The sequence below is a fragment of the Chrysemys picta genome, chromosome 3 (assembly GCF_011386835.1).
Source record: "Chrysemys picta bellii isolate R12L10 chromosome 3, ASM1138683v2, whole genome shotgun sequence".
NCBI lineage: Eukaryota > Metazoa > Chordata > Testudines > Emydidae > Chrysemys > Chrysemys picta.
Genome location: NC_088793.1, coordinates 85,061,980 through 85,075,626, shown reverse-complemented (window position 1 = coordinate 85,075,626; position 13,647 = coordinate 85,061,980). Strand labels below are relative to the sequence as shown.

General features: G+C 41.2%; 1 protein-coding gene across 6 annotated transcripts in view; it reads right to left on the bottom strand.

Annotated features, from left to right (window-relative positions):
• FIG4 (FIG4 phosphoinositide 5-phosphatase) overlaps positions 1-13,647 on the bottom strand; it is a 168,761-nt gene that overhangs the window by 44,881 nt on the left and 110,233 nt on the right. For all 6 annotated transcript variants that reach the window (XM_065590216.1, XM_005287634.5, XM_065590213.1 and 3 more), the window contains exon 20: positions 9,743-9,938. In XM_065590216.1, the coding sequence (XP_065446288.1) occupies positions 9,743-9,938 (196 nt within the window). The remainder of the gene's footprint in view (positions 1-9,742; positions 9,939-13,647) is intronic.

Here is a 13,647-nt window from a genome sequence, read left to right as displayed (position 1 = left end):
GCAAGTTCCCAGCTTCTGACATTTGAATCATCTTGGTTCAACAATTTTTAGTTTTTTCCACATTTCCATAACTTAAAAAACAAAGATTCAATTTTGATGATACTTAAAAAATAAAATAAAAACCAAACAAAACCAAAAATTCACTATGGGGTGAGATGAGACCAAGGCTGCGCAAAAAGAGGGGCAGAATGAAAACAGGTATTGCACACTAACTGTATAAAGCATTATCAGCATATACCAAATAGGTGCATTAAAATGGTCACAGTTAAAACTAGAAGTCTCTCTTTATGAATGCTAGCTACATTTAATTAGCTTTAATATAAAAATAATTAGTTCTACACTGTACTAAGGATCTACTAGATGCAGATACGACAGATATAAGGATTTATTTATTTGTAGAATAGATAGTGCTTAGGTAAGTTTACTTTATTTCTTCTGACTTTGTTACCATTGCTGCCTCATAACTCAAAGCCCAAAACACACAAATATTTGATTGTCCTGTAATAACATTATTTACTCAAGAATGCACCCGAAGTACGTGCAGAAAATAGAGATATTTTAAAAATTATAAACTACATTGACAACTAACTGACACTTTGATCAATGTCAAAGTCGTCCATTTTCCTAGTTTAGAAAACTTTGTTTCTACACTGGTACATTAGCGTTCCTTTTCATTATGGGTACTATTCAAATGATAGGCATTTCTGCAAACAGAAAATAAAATTTTAAAACTCTGTTCTTTATGGAAGTTGAAACAAAATATACTTCTGTTACATTCCTGTCGTTCACAGGTTCTCAAAAATAAGAGTTTCTTGAATTAGATATTTTTAATCCTTTTCAGTCATAGCTAATTGCATAAATTATTTCTTACTATATTATTAGCTCAGCCCTCATGTTTCAAAACCCTGCATTATAGCCTCTCTTTGGATAGCTGCATGCTGGGACCCATGACAAATAATGGCTATTGCTGAAATGTTAATTCCAAAACACTCTCTCAAAAGCCCATATCTGATGCTCCAATTAACTCAGTTATGGAAACTAACTGCATTGTGTAATCTATTCTAAACCAAGATCAACTAGTGAATATACACAGCTTTGGTATCTAACATTCTTTTACATTTGATCTCTGCACAAAAAAAAAGCAGCATAATTATTACCTTTATATATAAAATATCCTCCAAAGATAGTTTTGTGCTTTTGACGTTTATAATGGTGGTCACAAATACTAAGGCCAGGTCTACACTACCCCCCTAATTCGAACTAAGGTACGCAACTTCAGCTACGTGAATAACGTAGCTGAAGTTCGAAGTACCTTAGTTCGAACTTACCTTGGTCCACACTCGGCAGGCAGGCTCCCCCGTCGACTCCGCGGTACTCTTCTCGCCGAGCTGGAGTACCGCAGTCGACGGCGAGCACTTCCGGGTTCGACTTATCGCGTCCAGACTAGACGCGATAAGTCGAACCCAGAAGTTCGATCGCTCGCCGCCGAACTACCGGGTAAGTGTAGCCAAGGCCTAACATAGGCCCAAGTTTTGCAATGGACTGTGAGTGGGCATACTGGGGCCCGTGGGCAATCATTCACAGCACTGTGGTCTTGGTAGTAAAGTTACACAAATTAATAATTAAATTCTCAGTATGTTTCAATAGACATAAGGGTACTAAGAATGCAAAATATGACTCAATATTGTTATTAACAAGGAGAATAAATTAATTTATTGCTGGTTATAAACCAATACAGTTTAAAATGTCTTAAGTAATATTTTGCATTTACATACACCTTTCATTAAAGCATTTCAAAATGTTTTACAAAAATGTATTCAGGCTCAGTAAGAGGGAGGGGAGGATTATATCCATTTTATAGATGGACAAAATGAAATGAAATCACTTGCCCAGATTGCACAGCACCTCATGAAGAAGAGTTGGCGATAGTGCTCAAGAGTCGTGACTCCTGGTTCCTAGCTACAACCACTGTAAAAACCCCTTCTTTTCCATTGGTCTAAGACACTTACTCTCCATTATTCTGAGACACAGTCTCAAAATTAACATCACAGTATTTCAGAATTATTGCATCAAATAACACAAACCGGGCTTGGGAAAATTTAAGCCCTGTATATGTGGCTAACATTCATATATGAGAAGTCAATCAGAGTCTATAAAACAATTTTGAGGTCACGGATATATTGTTGAAATTGTTCTGGAAAAAAAGTAATTTTAATCTTCATTGTTATCAAGCACCACACTTTTAGCCAAGTGTAGGATATTTTGGCCTATAATCATGAGGCATTAAACATAAACATACTAAAAATACAACAAATTAAAGTTTATGTTAATGCATTTAACAAGTAGCTTGACTTTGAGCTTTGATAGAGTAAAATAACCATACACACTGTTTGCCAGTGTCCCAGCAGAGTGACAATTCTGTAATTTCTTACTTTGGCCATGAGGTCCTGGAAGCCTTGAGAAAATGTAAGCACGAGATGCATGAATGAGAGAAAACAACTTTTCTGAGTCAGAGGACAATGGTTCATAAGTTACTACCAGGAAAGTACCAGGCTCTAATAGTCAAGAATAGGGGTTCTCAAACTGGGGGTCGGGACCCCTCAGGGGGTTGCGAGGTTATTACATGGGGGGGTCGCGAGCTGTCAGCCTCCACCCTAAACCCCGCTTTGCCTCCAGCATTTATAATGGTGCTAAATATACAAAAAAGTGTTTTTAATTTATAAGGGGGGGTCGCACTCAGAGGCTTGCTATGTAAAAGGGGTCACCAGTACAAAAGTTTGAGAACCACTGGTCAAGAAGCTATTTCAGAGTCTTGACTGTTCACCCAGACAGAGGTAGTTGAGATCACTTTGGTGGAGTCATTGTCTCCTGTTATTCCCCTATTATATACATACTTGGGAAACACAGACTCATGGACTTGACAAAGAACCAGTACCCAACGGAGGGTCTCAAGTGTGGACCAAAAGTCATCCTGACCTCACTTTATCAAGATTGGGCAATGCAGTTGGGGTGCAAAAACAGTGATCCCAATTTGATCAGAAGATTACCCGGGAGATCCTGTGGGATGCTACCAGCCAGAGTTTTACTCTTAAAAAGTCAGGTAAAGCAAGGAAAAAATGGTTACTCACTTCTCGTAACAAAGAACTCACTTCTGTTGTTCTTTGAGACGTGTTGTTCATGTCCATTCCAATCAGGTGTGTGCGCATACACGTGCAGAATGGCCAGGAGATTTTTCCCTTAGCAGCATCCGTCAGGCCGGCCTGGGCGCCCCCTGAAGTCATGCCTTCATGGCACGCAATATAGAGGCCTGCCAACCCGCCACCCCTTCAGTTCCTTCTTGCTGGCTACTCCAACAGAGTGGTAGGAGGGTTGGTATTGGAATGGACATGAACAACACATCTCAAAGAACAACAGTTACGAGACGTGAGTAACCATTTTTTCGTCTTCTAGTGCTTGTTCATGACCATTCCAATCAGGTGATTCCCATGCCAAGATCAGAAAGTGGGGTTGGAGCTGTCCACTTATTGGAGTACTGCTCTTCCAAAGGCCCCATCATCTCTGGCCTGCTGGGTAATTGCACAATGTGCGGCGAAAGTGTGTATGGAGGACCACGTCGCTTCCTTGCAGATTTCCTGGGTGGGAACCTGAGCCAGGAACGCTGTAGATGAAGCCTGTGCCCTGGTAGAGTGTGCAGTGATCGGAGGTGCAGGAACACCTGCTAGGTTGTAGCACTCGCGGATACAGGACACGATCCATGACAAGATACATTGGGATGAAACCGGCTGACCTTTCATCCTGTCCACGACTGCTACGAACAACTGGACCGACTTTCTGAACGGTTTCATTCTCTCTATATAAAAGGCCAGTGCCCTGCGGACATCCAGAGAGTGGAGTCTCTGCTCCCTGCCGCTGGAATGAGATTTAGGGTAGAAAACAAGGAGGAAGATGTTCTGGTTGATGTGGAACTGTGAGACAACCTTTGGGATGAAAGCAGAGTGAGGTCTGAGCTGACCCTTGTCCTTATAGAACCTGGTGTAGGGAGGGTCTGATGTCAAGGCCCTGAGCTCGGACACCCTCCTGGCCGAGGTTATTGCTACCAGGAATGCGACTTTGTAAGAGAGGTAGAGCAAGAAACATGTTGCTAAAGGCTCAAAAGGGGGTCCCATGAGCCTAGAAAGGACCAAGCTGAGGTCCCAGGCAGGAATCGATTGATGGATGTGAGGGTATAACCTATTGAGCTCCTTTAGGAATCAGCTGACCATGAGGTTAGCAAATACCGAGTGGCCCTGCATGCCTGGGTGGAAGGCCAAGATGGCGGCTAAGTGCACCCATATAGAAGACAATGGGAGATCCTCCTGTTTCAGATGGAGGAGGTAGTCCAGAATGTGTGGCACTGCAGCCAGCGTAGGGGGTGAATGGCGCTGCACTGACCAGACTGAAAATTTCTTCCATTTGGCAAGGTACGTGGCTCTCGTAGAGGGTTTCCTACTGCCAAAGAGGACCTGTCTAACCCGGTCTGAACAGGAAAGCTCCAACGGATTTAACCATGGAGCTTCCACGTTGTAAGATGGAACGACTGGTGGCATGCAGTTTAGGAAAAAAGATATGTGAATTGTCTGAGTCAGATGGAAATCAGAGATTACATGGGGTAAATTTTGGATGTAGTCTTGGAGAAACTTCATCCTTATGGAAGATTGTGTATAGTGGATCAGCCATAAGGGCCTGTAGTTCACCTACTCTTGTAGCTGAGGTGATGGCAACTAGAAAGATGACCTTCATAGTCAAATGTGTTATAGTGCACAAAGGTAGGGGTTTCAAACAGAGCTCTTGTTAACGTTGAGAGGACCAGGCTGAGGTCCCATGTCACAGGAGGTTTTAATCACAGAAGGAAAGGTTCTGACTAGGCCTTGCAGGAAATGTACTGTCACAGGATGAGTGAAAATGGAGTAGTCATCAATAGGAGGATGACAGGCCCTGATAGCTGCTAAGTGTACCCTTACTGAGCTCAGGGAAAGACCCAAGGTCTTCAAGGAAAGACGATATACCAATATAGTCCTCTGGGTTTATCTGGCAATGCTGAGACAAGACAGAAAAAACCTTGTCCACTTAGCTGTGTAGACAACAATAATAGAAAGCTGATTCCTTCTTACTATTGTTAAGGATGGCCTGAATAGCTTCTGAACATGTTCTTTCTAGGGTTGATACACAAACCAAGCCATCAGATGAAGTGAAGCCAGAAAGGGATACCTGACCTTGCCCTTGTCAATACATCCAGAAAGAATTGGGTACTGATTGTGCAGACATGCTGACATTTGTAGAATAATGGGAAACCAGAATTGCCTGGGCCATCTGGGAGCAATCAGGATGATCACCATTTCATCTTGCTTGATGTTCCTCAAACAGCAAGGTATGGTGCAACAGAAGGGAGGATGAGCATTAGGTGTCCTGACCAAGGGAAATGAAGTGTTTCCCCTCTGGAGTCCTGACCTTGTCGCCCTTGGAATGGTAGATCATTCATTTTCTGTTCTCTTCTCAAACAGGTCCCAGGATGTAGATGCCCATTGATGAAATATGATCTGTACCATGGAATAATGAATATCCCATTTGTGGTCCTTAGAGGAGTACCTGGCTGACTATGTCTGCTAGTTGTCATGACTCCCTGGGAGGTGTCCTGATGACACAGTGATTGGGTGACAAATATACCAGCTCCAAAAATTGACAGCCTCTATCCAGAAAGGGGTGATTGTGCTCCCCCTCATTTGTTGATGTAGAAAGCTGTTGCCATGTTGTGTGACATCACTTGAATATGCCAGATCTGTATGAGTGGTAGGAATTGTTAGCAGGCCTCAGGGACTGCTCAAATTTCTAGGAGGTTTCTGGGCATGATGGATGTGTTATTCCTTGACTTTTGCAAAGCTTTTGATACGGTCTCCCACAGTATTCTTGCCGCCAAGTTAAGGAAGTATGGGCTGGATGAATGGACTGTAAGGTGGATAGAAAGCTGGCTAGATCGTCGGGCTCAACGGATAGTGATCAATGGCTCCATGTCTAGTTGGCAGCCGGTTTCAAGTGGAGTGCCCCAAGGGTCGGTCCTGGGGCCAGTTTTGTTTAATATCTTTATTAATGATCTGGAGGATGGTGTGGACTGCACTCTCAGCAAGTTTGCAGATGACACTAAACTAGGAGGCGTGGTAGATACACTAGAGGGTAGGGATCAGATACAGAGGGACCTAGACAAATTAGAGAATTGGGCCAAAAAAAACCTGATGAGGTTCAACAAGGACAAGTGCAGAGTCCTGCACTTAGGACGGAAGAATCCCATGCACTGCTACAGACTAGGGACCGAATGGCTAGGTAGCAGTTCTGCAGAAAAGGACCTGGGGTCACAGTGGACGAGAAGCTGGATATGAGTCAACAGTGTGCTCTTGTTGCCAAGAAAGTTAATGGCATTTTGGGCTGTATAAGTAGGGGCATTGCCAGCAGATCGAGGAACGTGATCGTTCCCCTTTATTCGACATTGGTGAGGCCTCATCTGGAATACTGTGTCCAGTTTTGGGCCCCACACTACAAGAAGGATGTGGAAAAATTGGAAAGAGTCCAGCGGAGGGCAACAAAAATTATTAGGGGTCTGGAGCACATGACTTATGAGGAGAGGCTGAGGGAACTGGGATTGTTTAGTCTCCAGAAGAGAAGAATGAGGGGGGATTTGATAGCAGCCTTCAACTACCTGAAGGGGGGTTCCAAAGAGGATGGAGCTCGGCTGTTCTCAGTGGTGGCAGATGACAGAACAAGGAGCAATGGTCTCAAGTTGCAGCGGGGGAGGTCCAGGTTGGATATTAGGAAACACTATTTCACTTGGAGGGTGGTGAAGCACTGGAATGTGTTACCTAGGGAGGTGGTGGAGTCTCCTTCCTTGGAGGTTTTTAAGGCCCGGCTTGACAAAGCCCTGGCTGGGATGATTTAGTTGGGAATTGGTCCTGCTTTGAGCAGGGGGTTGGACTAGATGACCTCTTGAGGTCCCTTCCAACCCTGATATTCTATGATTCTATGAGTCCACATCCTGTGCTGTATGTTAATATAGATGGGCACCCCACTCTAACAAGGTGGTGTCCATGATCAGCATCTCCTCATACGTGGGCGGAATGAAAGGGAACTCCCCCCACACACACTTGTTCCCTAGTCTCCCAACAAACTAAAGAAGCTCATGCTCTATGTGGGAGTGAATAACTTATTTGGTGTGTATACCATCTGAAGCCAAGCTTGCAGGCAACAAAGTCAAAACCTTGCAAAGGGTCTCACATGTACAGGAAACCATGTAACCTAGAAGGCTGAGACATGAACAGACTGAAGCCCATGGACTCAGTCTGAGTTGAATGACAACTTCCTTTATGGATTGATGTCTGGCCTGAGGAAGATATACTGTGGCACTGATAGATTCCAGTATTGCCCTGATAAACTCTATAGTTTGCATGAGAACTAAAATGGATTATATATTTATACAGAGTCCCAGTGAATGCAGAAGATGGAGCAAGAATGAGGTTGCTGTCAGTACCATTTGATGAGATCTCTCAATCAGTAGCTAGTCAAAGTAAGGAAAAACTGATGGTCCGTGGTCTTGGAAGAGAGCAACCACTACTGATAGTACCTTTGTAAATAGCCTTGGGGCTGGTGCAAGGCTAAAGGGGAACACCTTGTGTTGACACTAGTTCAAACCTACAGTGAGTCTAAGACACTTTCTATGTGAGGGGTGGATGTCTATGTGAAAGGAGGCATCTTTCATATCAAGAGCTGTGAATCAGTCATCTTTATTCAGTGAAGAAATTACTGATGCCAAGGTGGCCATTCTGAATATCAATCTACAGATAAAGACATTGAGATGTTTGCATTCTACGATGGGTCTTCATCCTCCCTTTTTGCAGGAGGAGGAAATATTTTGAGTAAAAACTTTCCCCAGTATTGTAGGCAGCCTCAGCACTACAGCACCCTGATGAAGAAAGGAGTTTACTTCTTAAATGAACATCCTTTCATCAGAGTGGTCCCTGAAGAGGGATGGGAAAGAGGCATTCTATGGTATAGTGGTATGAATGATGTTGCGAACCCATTTGTCTGTCATTATCCTCTGCCAGGCTTTGGAGAAATGAGATAGATGGCCACCAAATTGGGTATCAGAGTTTTGGGTGGATGAATGCAGCATCTGGAGTGTTTCACAGCTCTCAAAGGTCCTGTCAAAAATGTATTTTAGGAAAAGGCTGGGGTTGGAAGGAGGGAAGAGGTGGGAACATCGTACTTGATCCACTGCATTCTCCATGGTGGTTCAATAATGGGTGGTAAAATAATTGTAGTACTGGTTGTGCCTGTATGTGTGTGGTCTGGGGTATTTCTTCTTTGGAGCTGGAATGTAGATGCCCAGCATCCTTCAATGAGTGTAACAAATCATTCATCTTCTCACTGAAGAGATTGTTCCCTTCAAAGGGCAAATCCTCCACTGCAGATTGGTCTTCCCGGTGGAATCTGGAGAAATGAAGCCATATCACTCAATGTGTGACAACAGCTGTTACCATCAATCTGGAGGCTGTGACTGCTGCAGCAAAGCTTGGAGGGATGATCTGGCAATCAATTTACCCACGGTGCCTGTCCTCCTAAGGAAGTTTGTGAGTAAATTCTGTGAATTTAGAATAATTAACAAAATGGTACTTGGACAATAATGTCTGACAGTTGGCTGTACAAAATTGCATACTGGTTGAAGTAAAAACCTTCCTCAAAAATAGGTTTAAGTGTTTAGGCTTGGCTTCCTTATTAGAAGGGGTAGACTTTAGTTGATGTTGCTTGCTCTTATAAGTGGCAGCTTGAGCTACTAAGGAGTTTGGGGAGATGTGTGAATAAAAATTCTGCTCCCTTGGCTGGCACAAAATGTTTCTGGGTTCTCCATTATTTAAATCAAGACTGGATATCTTTCTAAATCACATACTCTAACTCAACCAGAAATTATGGGCTTGATGCAGAACTTGCTGGGTGAGGTTCTATGGCCTGTGTTATACAGGAAGTCAATTGCCGGAAATTATGGTGGGATCAGACAATAATTATTTAATGACAGTAGATATTGAGATTTAAAAAGTTAAAGCTTTATAACTGTTAAAACACAAACTGGAAACATCACGTCAGAATATATAAAGTAAATATCCTTAAATCAAACTCTAATAAGTTCCCAACCCGCATTTTTCTTACTTTACATATCTGTAAAACTAATATTATATGATAAAATCAGAATGTGCAGTTTAGATAATTTAGTTTTATTAAACCATTTTTCAACACCTCAGACTATTAAGTTACTACTTGGCAATTCAGAACTCAGATACAAATAAAGTCCTCAAAGGGACACTTTCAACTTGAAAACTAGTCAATTTCAAAACCTGAATTAAAAGTAGTGTTAGATACTATTCCTGCCCACGAATCCCTTTCCAGTTTTTAAGGCTTTAGAATCACATTTTCTTTTTTTTTATAAATGTTATTTTCTTCCCTAATGTTTTGTGAGAGGCTCCAACGAACAGAGAAAACGACAATTGTGTATAATAAGGTTCACTAAATGCTGTCAAATAAAGCAAATAAACTGGAGAAAATAATTTTCCCTTTTAATGTCAGTAACATTAGGTGTTACAAGTAACAGTAAGCAAAATATTTTCATAAGAAATGTGTATTTTAAGTTGATGGTCTCCCTTCATGTGTGCCAGTGCAATTTTCTCACCTCTGTTATTTTTATATTATCGCCTGTATCTGTCATCTTTACTGGAGTGGAACGCTGAGAAACAGCTCCCTCATCTTCTTTGTCAGTCCCAGAATCATCCTCAGAACTACTTGACACTGCTTCCTCACTTGGGGGAGGAGGGGCACTAGCAGCTGTTTTGCGCTGCAGCACAGTTTCTTCTCTATTACTTTTGTTCCTATATATTCAAAGAAGAAAGACAGTGCACACATTTATTAAATGAACACAAAATACTTTTAAATATACCATACGTATATTCCTGAATTTTGGTTTCCATCTCATCTGGCATAGGGTGCAAGGAGAAATTCTACCTTCTGAACGTCTTCTGCTATTCTTGAGGGCTCTGCCCATCCTTTGAATCCCCTATTTTTTCTTTTCCCTGGGTATTCACTATATCTGTACCTCTTCTCATACTGCTGAATGTCTGAAGTCATTTCCATGACTATGCCAGCCTTCCTCCATTTTCTGTTCAGTCTCTTTTTTCATCCCTGCTTTTTCTTTTTCTCTTTCTAAACAACTTTATGTATCTTTCGTGATTGATCCTTGCATCACCAAACTTTGTCAGTTCTTCTCTATCTTTGGATCTCTACCTAAATTCTCTTCCCAGGTCTTGAAAGTTTAAAAACAAAGCCATAAAACTGCTGGATAGTGTTAATGACTTTCCTCCTCCCCAACAGTGCCACCTTCTCCCTGGTCTCCAAATCAGAGAACTCCCTTTAGGCACTCCATGCTCACATCTTTAACTGTATGACATTTTCTTTTGGATGTTCTAGAGCTGTCTTAGAGCCAGTCTCTCCAAAACTGAGTTTATCATCTTTCCTCCTTCTCCCTCTCCATCACCTTGTGTCCTCAACACCATTGACACCTCCACTCTCTCTCCTGTTCCTAGGCTCACAACCTTAGTGTCATCCATGACTTCTCGCCTTCTCCCCCTTTTCCAGTCTTTTATTTCTTCCTTTTTAACCATCAATATCCACTTTTTCCTAACTACACACTTTATCATGCTACAATCCTTGAAAAGCTTTGGTCATTTCCTGCCATGGCTAGTGTCTCCCTCATTTCAATTTATAAAGAACACTGCTGATAAACACATCTTCCTCTCCATTTCCTCTGATCATGTCAACTTCTCCTTATTGTTTCCATATAGAAATCTGAAGCCACCTTATAAGGGATCTTTCCAGGCTAGGGAATAAAACATTAAGGGACTGGATTCTTGGGTCTATCCACTTGGTGTATGCAACAGTCTGGGAAAAAGAGGTGGGTATAAAAGGAGTCTCTAAGCCATTACTGTGGCTTCCTTATCCCTGGACCACTGGGCACAGGTCCAGTCTCAAAAAGCAATTTAGAGCAGTTTTGCAGCTGTTCTAAGTTCCGCTGGCTACAACAGCCCTCAAAGGGTCAAGTGGTTAGCAGGGGACCACTGGAGCGTAGCAGTGCTCCAGTCATACCCCATTTTCCCCAGCCACACACTCAATTGTGGCACCAACAGAGGTGTCTATGTCAGCTTTAAGTGACCCAGGAAATCATCAGGTATCCATTTAATTCAGCTTTAAGATATGAATGTTTAGGGACTCTCCCTGGTTCTCAATGGCACTGCAGAAGACTGAACAAAGAGGATGGTAGCTAAAGGAGTTATTCAGTGCAGATCTGTCAGATGAAGAAAGTGGAAGAAACAACAGAAGCATTTGCTGGTACTTCTAGCTTGGAAGTTGGTAAAGGCTGTTTCACTTACTCTAAACTAAGTTCAGGACATCCTGACACGGTAATGCCCTGGAAATATGGAACCAAAAGCATGGATCTGTTGTAATACCCTTGGTGATTTAGTGCTACACTTTGGAAAAAACATACAATTACTCTGGTCTGTCACTCATAGCAGACACGGCACACTATCACTTCTTGGGATTTCTATGTAGAGCGTTAACATCCTGATAACCTCTTGTAGATAGCTACCACTAGTAATTTTCCCCTTGGAAAAATACAATGATGATGCGTTTTGCAAATGGATTTTTGAGACTGAAAACAGAAGTACAAAAAAGGATACTCTACTTCATCCAATGTTTTAAAACAAAGAGTTCAAGGACACAAGCTCATGAGGATATTTAAACTGGGAAGACCAGAGATCTTAGAATGCATCCTTGTAAATAAACAGAACAAGTTGTCCTGCTGTTTGAAACAAATCAATATTTGGATACAGAGTCAAACGATTTAAAAAGTAACATTACAAAAAATTCAAGGAGGAGATTGGCAAATCAATACACAGTTCAGACATGCCTCAATGAAATGTTAAAGTCTATTGCATCAAATGAAGGTACAGTAAAGTGCCTTTTTCACCCAGTAGCCACTGTTCCTTTAGAAAATAAACCATATTAATTGTGTGCAGCTCTATAGTTGTGTTCCATGCCAAAAGTATGAGACCTCAGAGAAATGTCTGAACAATGTATTCTTTGTCTGGGGACACTGACATATACTACCTTAGAGAGGAGAGAAAATCAAATTAGCTTGGAACTGCCTAATACAAAAATTGGAAAGAGCAAAAGAGCAAAATCTACTAGATTATGCAACCTATCGGGCCCTTAATTTGAAAGAACAGGAAATTATTTTTCCCCTTTCATCCTTATGCTTTATATCTTAAGTCAAGACCCCAATTTACAGTCTCTCCTATCTTTGCCAATTAACATGTCCTTAAAGATTAGAATATTTGAAGTTCTGATAATGGGATGATATGAATGTGAAGGCCCCAAGGTCACCATTTTCAAACTTGAATACTTAGAAGCCAGACAACTAAATTAATGGCCTGATTTTCAAAGAGAGTGACTATCCACAGCTCTGACTGACTCCCAATGAATTATTTCATTCTATTTAGTCTTATTTCCAATAACTTTTCTATAATATTAGCAAACAAACTATATTTAGAGGCAGTTAAGATTGTGGCAGGACATACCCCCTCCTTTCAAAAATTTAAAATAATGGAAATAAGAAGTTAAGGGAATGACTTGTACATTCCTTTCCACCTTCATATTGATAGCATTGTATATTGTACCACACTACAACACTCCAAAAGGCCTTTTCTCTTCCATCTCCAATAGATACCAAAAAGCAATACAAACCTCACGTTCATCAAACTAGCACTCTAACACAAAACCTTTACAGTGACCTCAGCAGTGTGAAGACAGAATAACTTCCCAAATGCATGGGATGTGAGACAGTCAGATTGCTCATCTGTTGATATAACAGAAACAAAAGCATACAAGATCCTTGTTAAAGTTTTGTTAGAATACAAGTTTGATTAAGTTTAGGGTACATACTGTTCAACAGCTCTTCTGTCTTCTAAGTTGGGGTTCATTGCTTTAATCAATAATAAGGATAGTAAATTGCATGGAAATTTAAACAGAACTTAGAAGAGGGGAGATCTGAACTTCTGGTCTCCTCTTTCTCATATCAAGGAACCTTCTCCTAGACTACAGGGCTATTTGGATCAATCTTTCTCCATCATTAGCATTTGTGTAGACTTCTCATTAAATCATATTTGGTGGGTTTAGCTTGGAGCACATATTTTCTGTTGTGGTTAAAATGCTATACAGGCACACACTAATAGATAACTGATATTCTAAGAATTGGCACATGAGAAGCCACAACATGGACAGAGGAAAGGTCCCAGATGTTAAGATTTCTTGCAAAAGGAGTACAAAGGAAAGTGATACAATCCAATAGGGACAAAAACCAAAGAGTAATTCTTTCACATTTTAAAAATTATTTCCAAGAGAAATTAAATTGTACTCTAAATCTATATTCTATGCTTTAGTTTTTGCCATTTCTATGAGATTTTTACAAAATAAAGGGTTAATGCTCCTGTTAAAATGGTACTTTAATACAACCTTAACTATGGC